A 19,197-nucleotide genomic window follows, 5' to 3' on the forward strand; every position below is an offset into this window, starting at 1 on the left:
AGTGAGTTCCAGGACAGCCAGGGCGCCAGGGCTACACGGAGAAACCCTGTCTCGAAAACAAAACAAACAAATAAACAAACAAAAAAACAAACAAAAAAAGAGGTTAAGAGCACTGACTGCTCTCCCAGAGGTCCTGAGTTCATTTCCCAACCACACTGGTGGCTCACAACCATCTGTAATGGGATCTGATGCACACTCTTCAGGTGTGTGTCTGAAGACAGCTACAGTGTACTTATATTTATATTAAATGTGAGGACCAGATTTGCACCCCCAGGACCCTGTGAATGCCAACTAGGCATGGCAATCTGCCTGTAAGTCCAGCCTTGGAAGATAGGGACGGGTTCCCTAAACAAGCTGGCTAGCAAGACTAGCCACATCAGTGAGCTCTGAGTTTGACTGAGAAACCTGCCTCAGTGAATAAGGTGGAAAAGTTATTGAGGACGAATCCTGACATAAACCTTGGACTTCCACATGCACACGCAGCCACACACAGGTACCCGCACACATGCAAAGACATTCAGGTGCACATGCACACATGCAAAAACATTCCTATGCACATGCAAAAACGACAAGTTAAAAAAATAAAGAGGCAAATGCTTTGTCCTCATCCATGTCAGACAAACGATCCAGGAAAAAGTTCTATCAGGAGGGGGCTCTAGTTCAGTAATGGTCATGCTGCTTATTCCCATGGCACCTGCGGCTGACATGGCACTTACTCCTACAAGCAAGCAGCTGGCAGGAGAAATACTCATGGGGACATTCTAGAATGTTCTGAGTGGAACTAACCATTGAGCTTATTCTCTGTGCTAAGTGGTTCTCCCAGGAAGAGACATGAAACCTCAAAGCCTTGTCCTTGTCCCCAGGGAAGGGCAGCTGATATCTCTCCGAGTGACACGGAAGCTCTTGGTCTCTGTCCTCCAAACCCTGAGAAGCGGCTGTCCTCACGAGGCCAGTGTTTCCGAGAGAGGGTGTCACTTCTCCTTCGTGGTGTGACACTCCCCGAGGGGCATCCTGGCAGGGGCAGGGTAGCCAGGCTCCCCAGAGCACTGCTTGACCTGGGGGGCACTGAGAAGGAACCATTGTGGCGAGGCAGCCAGAGAACGAGGGAAGAGAGGACAGATACACGGAGAACTGGCCAGGAGCTGAGGGAGGCAGGAAGCGGGTAACATGGCTACAAACAGAGCAACAGCAGACGCCAGGCCTACTGGCCTTAGGGAACTGATTCTCCCCCAGAGCCTCTGGGAGCTCCAACCCTGTTGACAGCTCGGTCTCAGACATCTGGCCTCCTGAACTGTGACAGATAGCATCCTGCTTCCTCCATCAGGCCTCAGGCCTTAACCCCATCCACCCAGATGACTCCTGGCAAGGTCACTAACAACCGTCTGGTTGCCAAGGCAGCTAGCTGTCTTGACCTGTCATTACTTTGTCTTTCTTGAAACTCTCTCTGCCCTTGGCACTCTAGACCATCTCCTGGGACCCTCTGGACACATGGCCTGCTTCTCCTGGGCCTCCTGCTTCCAACAGGGTCCAACCTCAGCTCTCAAATCTGGCTCTCCACATCCCTCTGGGTGTGCTCATCCAGAGTCACGGTGTGTTTCTGGTTGTTTTGGTGGGCTGGGGATGGATCCCGGGACCTTCTGCAATGCTAGGCAAGCCTGCTACCCTTAAGCCATACTCCCAGCCAGGAGTTGCCACTTTCAATGCTGTCTGTACATGGATGAACTCCCCGGCTCTTGGGTGACTTGTAGGTCCACCTGGACTGATTTCAACCTCTACATGGTCCCTCTCCAGCTTTCCCAGTTTTCTGATTGCAGCCATACCCTTCAATCTGCTCAGGCCGAACACCCGGGGTCAGAAACTCGATAGCCTTTTTTGTTTCTCACACACAATCTACTGAGGTGTGCAGTCTGGAATCTGGCTGCCTCTACCACCTCTCTAGCTCTTGCCTTGCCTCAGGCCCAGTCATCTCGTGCCTGGCATGGCAGCTGCCCTTGCCTACCATCAGCCAAAGGATCCCTGTAAGGCAGGAGTGGCTCCTTGACAATGCTGTGGTGTCCGTGGAGGCAGGCGATGGCACTAACGCACGCCCCCTCTCTTCACTCTCCCTCTGCAGCAGGGCTCATGACAACAGATGTCCTGCTCAGCTTGCCGGGAAAGGGACGCATCTCATCTTTGCCCTCCAAAGTCAACAGTATATATCCAGGACCATGGAAAAGGACCAGCCATGGGTCCCGGCATTGCCTGGCACTCAGTTAAGCTGGAGAGAGCGCGAGCCCCGAGTGTGTGTTGCTGACCAAGAAGTATCTTGATGTGACATTCTGAGTTTATCTGAACCCTAGCTGCCATGACAGACTGCCAGTCAGTTTCTAACAACTTATTCCCATTCTCATGGTCCCACCCAACCTCTTTAGAATGTCCTGGTTCCCCTTTGAATTAAAAATGGAAAAGCAAGCACTCATCTTCCCAACTACGGATGTAATATGACCAGCTGCCTCATACCTCCCCCACCACGATGGACTGCATCCCTCAAAACGTGAGCCTGAATAAACCAACCTCCCTTCCTTCCTTCCTTCCTTCCTTCCTTCCTTCCTTCCTTCCTTCCTTCCTTCCTTCCTTCCTTCCTTCCTTCCTTCCTTCCTTCCTTCCTTCCTTCCTTCCTTCCTTCCTTCCTTCCTTCCTTCCTTCCTTCCTTCCTTCCCTCCCTCCCTTCCTCCCTCCCTCCCTTCAGGGGCATCTGTCAGCTTTGTCTCAGCAACGAGAAAAGTAACTAGTCTGGTGGGTAGGCAGCCCTCCACCTGACGCAGAGCTCCGTTAAGTACCGTCTGCTCCCAGGGCATGTCTAGGCCTCTGAAAGGGCACTGATGGAAAAGCCACGTGACTTACACATGACGCGCCAGGGCAAACACACCCAGGCCCCTCTTAGCTGCTGAGAGTCTGCATTCTGTACAGGAGCGGGGATACGTGGAAGCCACACAAACTCTCTGGGCTCATGGAAGTATTAGCAAGCCAAATGCAAGGTTGGACAATTCTTGGGGAGCTCAGATCTGGTACCTAGGAGACATCGATCCTCCATCTGCTACTCTGCCATGAGGAAGCATAAACCTCCCTGGGGGCACTGAGCACTCCTCTGTAGGGAGGACTGGGGGCAAGCCCAGAGCCAGGGGTCCCTTTGAACCTAAGGCCCGGACACCTGTGCCCAGTAGTCTCTGGCTGGGCCAGCAAAGTCGGCTGTGGGCTTATGCTATTTGTTTTTGTAATGGAGGGAGACAGACCCACAGAACTTGCTCTGCTAGTTCCCTAGTCCAGGTCTGAGATGACTTCCCCTAGGAGGTTCCCTTTGAGGTGCACACTTGGCCACATCTGCCATACCCTTTGGCTGGGCTACACAGAAAAAGATGGAGCAGGCAGGGACTCTGCACTATAGATGCCTCCACCCAATAAGTGGTTCCCAGTCACTGGATATGGAAAAGATAAGGGAGGGGCTTCTGAGAAGATTTAGGAGTTAGCTCCTGTGCCTGATGACTCTGAACGTCCCAGAGTCTTTCAAAGAAGAACCTGAGCGAGGACTGAGGCAGACGAGGGGATCCTGAAGGGTTAGAGAGTAGGATGGTCCAGCCTGTGCTCCTGACGTCAGTGAGAGTCACACCTATCAGGAAACACAGATCAAGGCTGGGGTTTGGAGCCAGGCCAAACCTGCCCCTAAAAGCAGCCATGGGTAGTTGGCATTTCCCGGCTCATCCGATATGGAGACGTGGTAAAGACCACAGGAGATGCCCTTGTGGGAAGTGAGAGGGGGCCTGGCATGGGGTGGATGCGTCTGGAGCATGAAGACCCCTACTAACATGGCCTCCCAACCCCACTCATGCCGGGATGTCTCGGACCTGGACCTGCCACCAGCACGGTGTTGCTGCACACAAGCCATTTCAACACACAGAGAGGTCACACCCCTTTCCAAAGGGACAGGCAGACATCCTTGCTGATTCAGCAGCGTCTCTACTCCAAGACTAAGCAAGTCCTTCTCAAGATGGTGGTGCAATGGAGTGTCTAGCTCTGAGAGAGAGAGAGAGAGAGTTGCAGAATCTGGGTCAAGATCAGGAGAGGTCCCTGGCTTTCACTTATCTAAGAGAACAGAGCATCCCCAGGGCATCAACTTGTTGATGCTACCTACAGTGCTAGAATACAGTCATCTACAGCTCAAGGCTGGAAGCATGTTATCCAGAGAATCATTCATTCATTCATTCATTCATTCACTACTCCATCCATCATCATCTATCCATCCAGTCATCTGAGCTCTCCATCCATTCATCATCCATCTATTACCCATTATCCATCTATCCATAATCCATCATCACTCCATCCATCATCCATCTATCCATCATCCACCCATCCATCCATTCATCTTTTATTTGTTCATGAAACATTGCCGGGTACTCCTGCAAGCTCTAGACAGACTTTCTCACTTAACCAGGTAGAGGTGAAATATGAACTGTGAGGATCTACAAACACTGGGTTATCTAAAGATATTTTAAATCCAATAACTATATTAGCTAACCAGAACCACAAGGACATGGGGACAACACTGTTTTAGACAAAGCAGGGAACACTTACGATCCAGTCCGTTCAAGTAGCGCATGCGGATCTCACAGTGGCCCCAGACGGCACTCACTACAGGATACAGCTTTTTACCCTTGAGTCCCCGGAAAGCCACTCCCATGTACTGTCCATCCACGATGAAACTTAAGGTCCCATCATCCATGTCCAGGGCCACGAGAAAGGAGTCGGGGACAATGAATGTCTCGTCTGGCTCCAGAAAGGCTGGGTATGTTTTACTTGGCTGGTTCTTGCCGTCGTGGTAGAGACGGTTACGCCCCAGGTCCCAGCCCCAGGATTCATGGTTATTTCCTACAAGGGTTGTGTACCCAACAGAGTGCAAAGGGGCATCTGCTGTGGCCACCCCCACCACGGCATGCGTGCCTCGTTGCCTCATGGCCCATGTGATCTGCCATACGTGCAGTCCACGTGTGTACCCGACTTTGCCCCTGATGGCGTCTGTGCTCTGGGCCACCGGATGCCGGTGAAAGATCAACTTGTCATCTTCCTTCACGAAGACATTGAGCGAACGGTCGTTATTGTTCCAGGAGTGGAGCAGCTGGACGTCGTAGGACACGGGGGGCATGTCGAGCAGCAGGTCCAGCCGGGTGGGCTTGCAATAATCCAGTCCCTGGAGTTCCTGCTTCAGAGGTCGGTATGTGGGGTCCCGCATGTCCACAGTCTTGATCCCTCCCGTGACCTTCTGACCCATGTTGGCCTTTATTTCACCTTTTCACTGACTCCCAAGGCAAACTCATCAATCTTGGGGCATTGACTCCAGATCTCTGGTCAGGGCCGAACAGAACCCCTAAGGGAGGTTGCTAGGCGATCTCCAAAGGTTGTGAAGCACTCTGTATTGCCTAATGGGTGGAAAGAAAAACAGGAGAGTGGGTGAGCTGGGGTGCAACAGGAGGGGCAAGATTAAAGAGAAACCCAGAAGCACTCACCCCAATATGTCTCAGCGGCTTGGAACCCTGGTTCAGAATGAAGTGCCCCTGTCCCTGTGGCTATATTGTCACAAAAGCAAAGAGGCCATCCACCCCATGGTCTGTGTGGAGAGGTGGAGGTGGGCTTAGGAACTTGGAGCTGCCCTCAACATCCCGGGTCAGTCTGAGACACGGGGGATGCTGGCTGGGCTTCTAGTTGGCTTTTCATAGTCAGAAGTCCAAGGCAGCAGGCAGCATAGACCCCCGGAGTGAACCTCAGCTCACTGACACCTTCTTCCTCCCCTCTTCCCTGGGTAGGATGCAAATGACAGCATAGGCAGACGAAGACACCACACCCAGCCTTCCCCTTTCTTCTCTAGCATCGTCATCCCTCATAGTCATGCCCACATCAAGTGGCCCAAGGGAGGGAACGTTGATGTAGATCTCAGTTCAGTGTAGGAAATGCATACACACTCATCCAGGCTCCACAGCCCAGAGGCCTCTGCACCTTGTCAGGTCTTTACCCTGCCTGGACCTGAGCCATCAACAAGGCTTTTCCACAAGGTCCCCTGGGCTGGATCCTGGATTTGGATGGCTAGGAGACGAAACGGGAGCAGAGAGGAGGCCTCACCGCATCTGTCCACTGGACCTCCAGTGGGCGTGGAGATGAGGAAGAGGAGGCTGAAGAGGAGAGCTGACCATGCTTTCCCCACCCGATGCTGCCCAGCCTTGGATCGGGTAAAACAGCAAAGAGTTTGCACTCCTGGGTCTCTCTCGTGAGCTGTGCCACCCAAACCCGGAGGGCTGGAAAGATAAAGGGCCTGCCTCACACCTATGATGCTTTTTTAACATATGTGTAGCATGTGTGTGTGCTGTGGTGTACGCTACACCACCAGCCCGTTTAAAAATCTTCTCTTCTGGGCCTTGGGTTGCACGCGGTGGGTATCAAAAGGGATCGCCTAGTATAGCCTCAGCAAGAACAACCAAAGACGTTACCTCAGGGTAGAGAATCTGCTACCTGCCCAGGTCAGTCCTACAGCCTCTTCTAGTTCTAAGACATGACCGACGGCCTGTGCACAGCCCAGCAAGCTCACCAACCCCTCGCCGTGCTGAGCTGAGCTGCTTCTCTCTAGCCTGCAGGAAGGCGAGAGCCTCCGGCCCAGAATGGCTATGAACTGAATGGAAGGTGTGGGAAGAAGGAGCTGGAGAGAGGGCCGGCTGGCACAAGTTGAAGCGTCCACTGTATTGTGGAATGATTCTCTCATAAGGGCAGGCCAGGGGACACGGTCCAAGCACTCCGTTAGACGTGTCCCACCATCCCATCGTCTGAGTCACCTTCTGAGTGGTCAGTTGCTATGGCAAACCTAGAGCCCCTCTTGACTCATCTTTCCTGTGTGTCCAGGTTGCTGGCTGAAGATGACACTGTTCTATTGTCCATAGCTAGCCACCACCTAGCCTAAGCAAGGATTCCCATGCCATCCCCCTTCCCTCCTCCCACCCACTTTAAATTGTCTCTGTACAGGCGGCTAGAAAGATGCCTCAGAGGTTAAAGGTAAATATTGCTCTTGCAGAGGACCCAAGTTTGATTCCCAGGCCCAACACCAGTGGTTCACAACTGTAGTTCCAGCTCCACAAAGGTGGGGGCCTCTGACGTCTGTGGGGACCTGTACTCAGGCCCCGCCCAAACACATAATTTGAAAATATATTACTTTTTAAAACACGCCCATGCAGATGTGCCCTCCCATTCTCACCTCTCCCCAGGCCGGAGTCCACAAAGCATGTCTCCAGGCCTGTCTCCGAGGCTCCCAAACTTGCTCAGGACACCGTGCCTTGTACACCAACTACGGTTCACTTTTGGTTTGTCCAAGTTTCCCTCTGTTCATGTATAACATGGGTGTCGTCCGTGTGTCACATGCTCATCCAAAACCCAATGGAGACAGTGTCCTAGAGAGGGCTCGGCACAACTGGCACTTTACTTTGATGTTCTAGAATGTGCTTGTTCACTGAACAAAGATCACCATGAGCCAGCCTTCCTGGTTACCACACCTCGCTCAACACATGAACACCGCCTCTGGCTGTGACCCAAGCACTGGAATGCCATCCCACGGAAGACCAAGCTGAAGGACTCCACAAAACCAGAGGTCGGTGATTGCTTTGTGAATGGCCAGATAGTAAATATTTTAGACTTTTCAGACAGTATGTAAATAAGTGGGTGTGGCTATGTCCAATAATACTTTAAGAAAACAGAGAGCTGGATTTAGCCCACAGCTGTGGTTTGCTGACTGATCCCTCTTCCAAAACTGTGAAAAACTGCTGACCTGCTCTTCCAAAATACCTGGACATGAAGCTCAGGGTGGGGTGGGTGTGTGCTGAGTGACAGGAACATGGGCGGGTATTCACAGTGTGGCTAACACTGGACAGGGCAGGCTTCCTTGAGCCAGTAAGGAGTAACAGTGGGTATTGTTAGCAGGAAGTGGGGGACTCAGTACAGATGCTGGCTCTGGCTCACCTCCAGCTCCATCCCATGCTGTTCTGAAAGCAAAGCAGAGACTCAAGCTTGGTTCAGTTCAAATGTGCCACACAAGAGCTAGGGCCTGAGTTTCCCTGGGGCAGCAGATGGCAAGCCTCAGAGAGGTGGGAGGACTCAGCCGTCATCCCTACCCAGGAGCCACCAAGCCACGAAGGGTGGGAAGGGAGCGGTCACGTGTCTGCTGCCTTGTAGGCTGAAACTAGACAGCAGGGAGCCCACGGGGCTGGTCTGCCATCACCACGTCCCATCAGCCACGGCACCCACAGATGCCTACACAGATAGGCGCCCGCGCCCATGAGCACAGGAGTACCACTGAGTGGAATGACATCAGGGGTCACTGAAGTGGAGGAGCAGGACAGAAGCCTAGAAGTTGGGGGCTCCTACTTGAGTCCCTTGCTCATGCTCAGCAAGTGAACTCTGGCATTCACCAGTACGACCCTCCACACAGCACCTGCTGGGCATCCTTGATCTAGTCGGAGTACTCTGCTTGTCCTAGTAGCCTCTGGCCACCCTGAACTGAACACATCCCACTGTGCTTAGTCTCCAGGGCTGCCCTTGCCAGCTGTCACACAGCTACAATGTTGGTGATCCCCAAAGATCTGCAACACTCCTAAGAGAGGGCTGAGGAGGAGACATACAATGTCATTACTCCATCATGGCTCCAGTGCAGCAGGCAAGTGTCCCAGCTAAGAGATTATGCACGTGTGTGTTTGTGTGTGTGTGTGTGTGTGTGCACATTTGTGTGTGTGTGTACATGTATTTATATGCGCATGAGTGTGCATGTGTGCTTGTGTATGCTGTGTATGCATATGTATGTATGGATATATGCATGCGTGTGTGCATGGGTTCTAACTGCAGGTCTGTTACTCTTATTGGGCAGCAGGGAATACATCCAGTCCTTCTCTCAGCAATGTTTTTCTCCAGGTAAAATCAGATTAAAGATCAACCAGGGACAGCGGGGGTAGGGAGTGGGGGTGGGGGGACGCTGCTTAGGAGAGAAAGGATGTCCTTTGCACAATAGACTAGAACTTGGTGAGTCACAAAAGAGAACTATCCCTTGTTTGGAGTCTGAATTCTTGTTCTAGAGTCAAGAGCAGTTGGTAAGAGGGGCTCTGTGACATGAGTGTTACCTGGATAATTACTCAGAAATTGCCATGGGAGCAGCTTCACCGAGGTCACTGGGTGTCCTGCTCTCCTGTTAGGGATGTGTGGCTGAACCTAAGCACATGACAAGAGACCAGGCTTGGGACAGTCCCCAAGGCTGTGAGGGATGTCCCAGGCAGATCCTAGTCTTTTCTCAGTTCTTACCTTCCTGCTCCTCAGATCCCAGCTCAACCCAAGCTCCACTTGGCACACAGCAGTCACGGCCTGGGAATGGAAGAGACCCAGCCCCAAGTACATGGTGGGACCTTCCTATCTCTGACTGGAGGGTGGGGTGGGTAAGAAAAACACAGACGGGAAGCCGAGTCACAAGCACAGCATGCAAGAGCCAAGGCTCTGGCCCTGAGGGCTGATGTCTGACAGGCCAGTTCAGACAGACAGACAGACAGACAGACACACACACACACACATGGAAGCACACATGCATGCACACACATGCTCTCGAACTGCACATGCACACTCACACACATGCATGAACACATGCATACGCACATGCACAGGCACACACACACACACACACACACACACACACTGGCACGCACACATACACACATGCACAGGCACACCTCACGCTATATTTCTTTACGTTAGAGTGAATCAAATCAGAAGCTCAGGAAGTACGGAGGGGGTGTCTGCATCTGCTAGACCACACTAAACCCTGTGGTTTAAATTTCTTCCGCCTGCCTTTAAGGAAGAACTCCCACCCTTCCCCCACTCCTGCCACACACAGAGTTGGGGGTCACAGCTCAGTTCCAGGTTAGAAGCAAAAGCTTAGATTAGATGGCCAGGGGCACCAGGAACCCTCCAAAGGTGGCTGGCATCTGTAACAGACTTTCAAACTCGCACAGCTTGACTCTAACAAGATAGGAACTTCCCGAAGCCTTGGCTTCCCCTGGGCAGCCTTCTATACTCTCAATCAAGGGTCCGTTATAGCTTTCCAGGGCATCATGGAGGACAGAGAGGCAAAGCGTGGCAGGGAACCATCAGCAAGTGTGGAGAACAGGACCCCAGCCAGGACAACCTTCTCTGCCGGGGGCTGGGGCGAAGGAATGACACACCTCCAACCAGGTGCCAAATACTCTTCCAGGAGTCTTATCTGAGAGACTCACGGCCCCACCAGGCCTACATCAGGAGCATGCAGATGAAGAACTGCATGCAGCGTAAGCCCTGGGGATGGGGCATCTTGGGACAGACTTCGAAATTATATGGTGAGGCTGTTAAAGCGGATCACAGGAAAGTGCGGCATGAGCGCCCATCTCCGAAGGAGCAGGCACAGAGAAAGACCAAGAAGAATGAACGCCAAACATTTTACAGTGGCCACCCTGGAACACTGTGCTAGGAAAGACAAGGCACATTCATTTTTGATTCTCTGAGGCCCGTGACTGGCAGAAGAGTGGAATCAAAGGTAAGAATGCCGGTCTAGCTGCAAGGCCTTCCCAAAGAAACCATCCAGAGCGACATTACACTCTCTAGATCACCAGATTACTCTGGCCACTGGAAATGGAGCAGCCATCTAGTGCCACTTGCCACAGACACACTGTTTGAGACTACAACCCAGCCAGGTGGGCTCGACTCAGGCTCCGCCCCTGTCCAGGGCCTCATAATGCTGAACCCATAAAACCCAGGGCAGCTCTGGCCTCAACAGACTAACTTTAGAGAGGATGAAGAGGAAGAATGGGGACCTTAGAGAGAGACATCTAAGGGGTCAACTTCCAGCTCTTGGCTCAGGTAGGACTTCTGAACTTTCCAGCATCGACCTGGACCCTACCGTGTCCCTTCAGTAAATGACACAGCCCCTCAGACCTCGCTTTCCCCAAAGTGCTTTCAGACGGCTTGGCCCAAGAGCCCCACCTCTTCTGAGAACTAGCCTTTTACTGTGGAAGGCACTGCCAAGGTGAGTGGGGGGCCGTGCATGGGAGTGGACAGAGGAGGGCCACCAGGGAGGAGATAGACACACCCCCACCTCCTGAAGCCAGGCTTGCCCTCAGTACCCCAACTCCAGAACAGTAAAACCATTGTTTTGACCCGAGATGGAGAAAGAATGAAATTCAGGATGTGGAACAAGGTGACCTATTTATAAAACCTCCTTTCACCTGAAGATCAAATAGGCTCCCTCCCTCCCGCGGCCTCCCTACCTCATACCTCAGTGGTTGCAGCCCAGGGTTTTGCAAGAGCAATATGCCTGAGGCAGAACAGCCTGTTATTATATTACAGTGCAGCCTCTGCAGGCTGGCTGGGCCACTGTCTGACCGCCTGTCCTGGCTTACCCTGTTCATTAGGGTTCACTGCTTCCTCCAGCCTGAGGAACACAGACGGCAGGGAGGTTTAGGCGGGGAGAGCACTCAGGGCACACCAACACAGGCTGGCCTACAGAATGAAGGTGTCATCTTCCGTGGGACTCCTGCCGTGGGCTGTAATCTCCCACCCCAGCCACTTGAGAGGCCGTCTCAGGCAGGGGGATAAAATGAAGTCTCTGACCCTAGAACCATCAGAGAGTATCAAGCTGTTCTGGGAAGTTCTGAGAGGCGATTTTGGAAAGAAAATCCCACATAGTCCAGAGCTCTAGCCTCTGGCTTCAAAAAGAGCAAAATGCACCTGCCGCAGACACCTACAGAAGGGCCCAGATGACTCACTGCACTTTCAGAAAGGGCTTGAAGCAGTTGCTTCGCACCCCTGGGAAATCAGCGAGACATTCATACAGAGACCAGAAATTAAAATAACAGTTAGTGTGTAGTCTAGTTAGAGCCGGAGGGCTACGGTCTGCGACTCACTCAGAGAAGCTCTGCCGCAGAAGGGGCAGCCACAACGTGGCATGTGTACCTTAGTGACAGTTGGAAGAGTCTAGACTCTGGGCCACTGGTTCCCATGGCCTAGTCAGTCACAAACTGGGCTGCTAGCACTGGCACAGCAGGAGCTGAGAGCAGCATCGGACAGGCAGGGAGATCTACCGAAGGAATCCGTAGAGAAAGGCCCTGGTTGCCCCGTACCCTATACCCTTATCAGCTCCAGAGGGAAGCAGAAGATGGGTTGCTGAAGGTAGGTGCCTGCAGCCCCCAAGTGGTCACTCTTGCCCGGAGAAGACTCCCCAGGAAAACCATCCCAGTGTCCCTCTTGCCTGGTTCCCCACCAGGCTGGCTCCAGGGCTGCCTGACCTGAGAGGAAGCAAACACAGGTGTGAGGTAGCTTACAGCCCAATGTCCAACCAAACCTCAGAATTGGGGTCCCAAGGTCTAGTACAGGAGCAGGCATCACCCCGACATCCTCTCACAGAGATTACTTCTACAAGTGGACCTCAGTTCACTTTGTGTCTTCCAGATAGAAGGAGCAGGATCGGGTGGGGAGAATGGGTAGGGGGGTGCTGGCAGAGGATGAGGGGCCTGGGTTGGGGTACTCTCGTATCACTCTGCAGATCCAGGTGAATAGTCTTGAGCCACCTGGCAGTGTGCGAGGAGGAAGAGGTACGGCGCTTGTTACTTTAGGGCACAGGCTGCAGCTCCAGCTCTAGCTCCCACCTAGCACACAGGAGAAGCATCGCCCATGCAAAATCGCTCTGCCCCCTCCCGTCTCTCTCAGTACTAAAGGAGCCCTAAAAACAGGGAACGTGAACAGCAAGCGCAGGGGCTGTCACCGGTCCATGGGGAGTCACCGGTCCATGGTTCACAGAGATAACTCCAGTAACCCAGCTGTTTCTGAGAGAAGACATAAACCGTACACAGATGTCCCTGCACAGGGCGTGTGAAAAGCAGAGGGACCGGAAGGCCCCTCGCACAACACCCTCTTAATGGCTCCTGGATTCAGTCAGTCACGTGAACCCCTTGGATATAAAGCAGGAGCAGGAGCCACCCCCAAAATATCCACAAGGGGAAGAGGCTGTACTATTGTGTTGCTCCCTGAAATCATGTTTTCGAGAGTGGTTCTCAAAGTGAGGTGCGGCAGCAGGGGCAGCCCCTGGGAATTGTACAGTCTTGGGTGTGTGTGTGTGTGTGTGTGTGTGTGTGTGCAGAGACTCGTTTAGTCAGTGTGCAGAAGGGGTACCCTGTCTTCACTTCCCATATACTGGAATTACAGGTAAGCTACTACATCAGCCCAGCATTTGCATGGGTGCCAGAGATCTGAACTGCAGCCTACATGCAGCTCTATCCGCTGAACCATCTCCCTAACCCCTCTGTGACCTTCCAGAAAACTCTTGTTCTACCTTGATATAAACTATTTCAAATGTCACAAGTAAGAAGTCACAATACGGAAACAGAGAAAGCGTACTTGGTTTTTTTCCCCTCCACAGCGAGGGAAAAGCACCAAGATTTATATGTACAGTTAGTCGCCTTCCTTCTGGACTATTCTAGACCACAGATCCAATGATGGCCATCCACGGCCAAAGGTCACAGCACCCCCAGCACTCGGGTTCTTCTTCCTAGCCACAGCTTAGCCCCTGCATCACTTTCAGATGCTAACCTGGGTTCTTTGTAAGGACGGTCACATAAGGGATTGCGATGTCCTCTTTAACACTCTCACCGTCAAAACTTTGACTCTCAGAACCCCCACCTCAGTCACCTTTAATAGAAGATATTGGAGACCCCACTAACCTGCCTCGAGGCCTCCTGGTCTTTGCACCTCACAGTACAGGCAGAGGTGCTGAAGGGTTTCTGCCTGCCTAGTTTGTCCAACAGACTTGTAAAGGACGGCTGCCAGGGAACTGGGACAGGAGTCCTAGGGGAACTGGGGAGCAGCCTCAGTACTGGTCCCTGGTGGGATTTCACAGTACTCACAGGAGGCCTGGGAGAGGGCAAGTCCCCAGGTCCGACAGGCAGCGGGGAAAACAGAGACTTTGATTTCTCAGATTCCTGTAGCCTCCAGGAACTTCCTCTTATCTGTCCCTGGCCTCCTTGTTCCAACCCCATTAGCCTGGAAAGTCCTAAAACTCTAAAGGGGAGGCCCCAGCAAGTCCAAAGGTGGCAAGTGAGTTAATCCTGTGCTTCCGACAAGCTGTATGTAGGCTCTGGGGAACAAATTCCCATGTACTAGTTTGTCACACGCAGGGAGAAGTAGGAGGGAGAAATGACCCCTTGGCCAGCGTAGAGGTACATCATCTCTCACCTGTCCAAAATGCTGTTGGCACGGTGCTGGCTCACGCCTGGAATTCCAGAACGCAGAGGTGGAGGCAGGAGGATTCTGAGTTGGAGGCTAGCCTGGGCTATATAGCAAGTTGGCTAACCTTATCTCAACAAGCCAAAACAACACGGAAGCTGTCATTCTCTGGCAAATAAATAGAATAGAACCAGGAATGTAAAGGCACTCTGTGTTAGCAAGAGGGGTGAACGGAGCAGTGTCCTGGTATGTGCTACAACATGGGTGGAGCTGGAAAACCTTCTGCTACCCGAGAGAAGCCAGACACAAACGGTCACACAGTCTAGGATTCCACCTTATGGAGTGGCTAGAACAGGAGAACCCATACAGACTGTACTGGCTAGTTTTGTGTCAACTTGACACAGCTGGAGTTATCACAGAGAAAGGAGCTTTAGTTGGGGAAATGCCTACATGAGATCCAGCTGTAAGGCATTTTCTCAATTAGTGATCAAGGGGGAAAGGCCCCTTGTGAGTGGTGCCATCTCTGGGCTGGTAGTCTTGGGTTCTATAAGAGAGCAGGCTGAGCAAGTCAGGGGAAGCAAGCCAGTAAAGAACATCCCTCTATGGCCTCTGCATCAGCTCCTGCTTTCTGACCTGCTGAGTTCCAGTCCTGTATCCTTTGGTGATCAACAGCAGTATGGAAATGTAAGCCAAATAAACCCTTTCCTCCCCAACTTGCTTCTTGGTCATGATGTTTGTACAGGAATAGAAACCCTGCCTAAGACACAGACCAAAGCAGATTTCAAGGTGTCAGTAAAAGGTCATGGGGAGAGACTGCCAGGAGACTGGACCTCTTGATGAGGGACCCAAATGTTTGGGAACTAAGTGGTATGTGTGTGTGTGTGTGTGTGTGTGTGTGTGTGTGTGTGTGTGTCTGTGTATGTGTATACCATGTGCCACCAAATTGTCCTTTCTAAAATAGATTAACATTGTTTTGGCAAGCTGGTAGATGGGATTTGTCACCAAGCCTGACAACCCAAGTTCCATCACAGGACTCGCCCAAATGAGAGAACTGTTTCCAAGCTGTCCTTTGACCTCCACTTGTGTATACCGTAGCACACACACATGCACACACATGTACATATGCATGTATGTGCACACACACTAAATGTAATTCTTAAACATACAGGTTAACATGGACTAGGGAGATAGCTCAGGTTCTAAACTGCTTGCCACACAAGTATGACCATCATCCAACCCCCCAAACCTGTGTGCAAAGCCACGCATGGTGGCACGTCCTTGTCATCTCAGCTCTGCAGAGGTGGGGGCAGGGGAGAACCCTGGGGATTCTCGGGCCAGTCAGTCTAGCCTGATGAGTTCACCCTAGGCTCCAGCAAGAGTCTTGTCTCAAGAAGCAAAGTAGATCGCTCCTGATAGCTAAGACCAAGGTGGACTGACCCACGTTGTTACGCATGCGTCTTCCACATGTGCACGTGCACCCCACCATGGTTGTAAACAAGGTAAGTCCTGTGCTATCTGAAGTTAAGGAAACCCAATTGGATGGAAGCCTGCACCTTTGCATGGCCATGATGAAAGGGGGGGGGCAGAGATGCAAGGTTGAAGGACACCCAGAACCTACAAGGACCTAACTGACTGAGCACCGGCTTGCAACCAGTGCTTCACACCTGCCACAGCGAAGAGTTTTCAGATGTGGGAGTTACGAGCCTTCGAGAGTCTGGTTGCTGTAAACCTCTGTCCCTGCACCCACACACTATTTTTTTTTCTCTGCAAAAGAACAAAGTGCTGAGTCTGACTTGGCAGCTTTGCATCTTTGAGCAGGCACCTGTGGATCAAGTTTCTCGGGAGAAACCTGGAGTGTGTGCCTGTATCTCCTGCCTGTGCCCAAACAGAAGTCTGGGGAGTGGTGGACCAGCACATCCCAAACTGCAGTCCCATAAGGATGCTGGCATGGGAGAAGCATTGCCAGGGCAGCGGGCAGGCAGGCCCAGCCCAGCAGGCAGAAGGCATGCTCACACGCTCCTCTTTCTCACAGCAGGTCCACTGCCCGAGGCTTGCCCGGCATTGGCAAGGACCCCACTTTCTGATCTCAGGACACCATCCTGGCTGCTCAGCCCCTGCTTGCTCCCCACGGCTGATCCTTGCTTGGCCTGACCACCAGCAGTACCACACTGCAGGGCTCCTGCTCACACCCTGGAGGCCCAACACTGCTGCTCAGTCGACCCGGCCTGTCCCCACATGCAAACTGGTTCCAATGGACAAAGTGATATGTTCTTAGAATGTTACCACTTGCAGCTTGAGCACAGCCCAAGCACCTCAGACAGGTGCCACCATTTCCCACAGACTGTTTCCAGCAGGGTTGGGCTTGTGTGAAACACCATCAATTGCGGGAGACTGGTTTAACCAAGTGCAGAGGGCATGTGCAATCTGGAGTTGGGCTGTCAGTCATCGACTTCTGCTCTACAAGCTGGGTGACCTTATTTCCTCAGCTCTCTGAGCTCTGGGTCCCTTATCCACCGTTGGTCCAACCTCACTGGTTGCCTAGAGGATAAAATGTCGATCCTTCTGGAAGCTCAGCATTAAATGAACAGCCATGGCCAGAGAGATGAAAGGGATTTGCCACCAAGCCCAAGGACCTGAGTTTGAGTCCTGTGACCTACACAGTAGGGGAGACATGATCTCCACATATGCTCCATGGCATTGTGTATAGTAGTTTCCTCCAGAGAGTCAAGCATTCCACCCTGTGGGGAAGCTCCTTAAACAGGAAGGTAAACAACTCAAAATGCCTTCAGGAAGTCCCTGAAACTGACCAGAATCACTAGGCCCCCTCCCTGCCAGAGTAAGCAATAAAAACTCCGAGTCCCTGCATTTCAGAAAGCTGAAATGCAAAGACACTGAGTCCAGATCAGCTGCCTGGAAGAGGTTTAGACCAACTGCAGCACCTGGAAAGGACTTTCTCCAACCTGCTCTGCTACCCGCAGGCTGTGCAGTAAGCTCGGGTTCCCAGCTTTGTGAGCTGTCACCCATGCTAGGGTAGGCTTTGGTGATGCAGATGTCTGAGTCATTTCTGCTCCTGTAAGAAACCCCTCACCCCTATTCCTGTAAGTGACTCCAATAAAACTTACTGGTTTATCAAGTTGGACTCTGGTAGCATCGGTACTTTGGTCTGTAATGGGTTCCCGGTGTGGGATGAGTAGGCATGTGCACTGCATCTCCTCCCCAGGAAAGGTCTTGGCACACAACAGACATGCACATGCTTACACATATGCACATCAACCAACCAATAAACAAACACTAAAAACATGAACAGACAATACTGGAGATACATTTCCAACTTAGTGCGGGGAGGGAAGAGAAGAGCAGAGGGGTGTGTCTCCTAAGACAGGAATTCAACATCCCCTTATCCCAAACTCAGTCGTCTTGGCAAAGAAGAACAGCCTGGGGATGTTGTGACTTAGCCCTGTGGCTACCTTGGACCATCCTGAACTCAGTGACAGCCACAGAGCCCCTGGGGACTTCACCCAGGGTCTGGGAGAGGAGGGGCCCTTCCCTTCCGCTGCCCCCTGATGCCAGGCAGCCAGAGCCTGAGCATCAGGAGAATTTCTTAGGGACGAAGTTTGGATCTGGGCGACTGTCTTTTTCCAGTTCTCACTTCTTGAAAGAGTGTAGAAGGGAACAGGGGGAACTGGCCGCATAGCCATTTAACGGAATGACCCAGAATGGCAACCAGTGGAGAGAAGGAAGGGGCTGCTTGTCAACGGTCGACTCAGCCTGGGGACATAAGCAACCCCAGGACTGGCTGGCCACTTCAGTTAGCCCAGCTCCTCCCACCCCAGGTACACACACAAGACTCAAACATATATTTTACACTCCAGCCTTGCTGGCAGAGAGCTCTATAAACAGCCAGACAATGTTTCAGAAAGGTATGTCTTCAGCAGGCTGGATTTCCCACAACATAAGAACAGCAGCATGCATGTCACCTTTGCAGACACTTCCCTGCCTCCTGAAGGGGGATGCAGGAGGGCTTGGCACATCACAGCTGTGCAGCTGCCACCAGACCAGTTGTGGGAGACCCCTCCTCAGGAGCCCGCTGCAAGCCTTCCTGCTAGACTCAGATTTCCACAGCTGGAGCTGGACCACAATCCCAGCTCCTACCGAAGGCACAGCCCAGCTCTACTGCCGTCTGAGTTTCCGTTCCCATATCAAAAGCCTCTCTTTTCTGCTGAGCAGACAAGACCTGCCAACAAAACAAGTCGCTGGGACCTGCGTTTTCCTAACACAGCTACAATGAATCACTGAGGCCTAATGGTATAGGCAGCTGGGCTGGTGGCAGAGACCCGTGTGAAAGTTGCATGGGGAACTCAGCCCCCCTCTCTGCATCCCATCTCTCCTGATTGACAGCTCCCTCTCCAGGCCCCCAAGCGGAAAACCAGACTGCATGGAAATCCTGCATGTGATGCAGTGTGATTCCTTTATGGTCCCATCACAGGCACACTGTCACTTTATAAAAGGAGGAGACCGGACACCTGACTTGTCCTACACCTTGTGACGCCCAGCAAACACCATATGCATGCTAGGAGCTTGATGAAAATGCAGAGCCTCAGGTCCCACCCTACCTACTCACTGATGGGACCTGCAACAGGCCTCAGGTTGTGCATGCGCAGGTAGCTTAGGGCTGTCAGGTGGGCTCTTTGGGAGTCAGGGGCTTACAGGAAGTACATTAGAAAGACACTGGGTAGTGGTTCTCAACTGGAGGGGTTGAATAACCCTTTCACAGGGGGGAGTTGCCTAAGACAAACAGAAAACACAGATATTGGGATTCTTTTTTTTTTTTTTTTTTGGTTTTTTGAGACAGGGTTTCTCTGTATAGCCCTGGCTGTCCTGGAACTCACTTTGTAGACCAGGCTG

General features: G+C 52.2%; 1 protein-coding gene across 3 annotated transcripts in view; it reads right to left on the bottom strand.

Moving 5' to 3' along the window:
* Positions 1 to 19,197, bottom strand: part of Spsb1 (splA/ryanodine receptor domain and SOCS box containing 1) — a 59,028-nt gene that overhangs the window by 5,509 nt on the left and 34,322 nt on the right. For all 3 annotated transcript variants that reach the window (XM_021200214.1, XM_029540254.1, XM_029540255.1), the window contains exon 2: positions 4,609 to 5,450. In XM_021200214.1, the coding sequence (XP_021055873.1) occupies positions 4,609 to 5,302 (694 nt within the window). In that variant the 5' untranslated portion in view covers positions 5,303 to 5,450. The remainder of the gene's footprint in view (positions 1 to 4,608; positions 5,451 to 19,197) is intronic.

Source organism: Mus pahari, chromosome 6 (genome assembly GCF_900095145.1).
Source record: "Mus pahari chromosome 6, PAHARI_EIJ_v1.1, whole genome shotgun sequence".
NCBI lineage: Eukaryota > Metazoa > Chordata > Mammalia > Rodentia > Muridae > Mus > Mus pahari.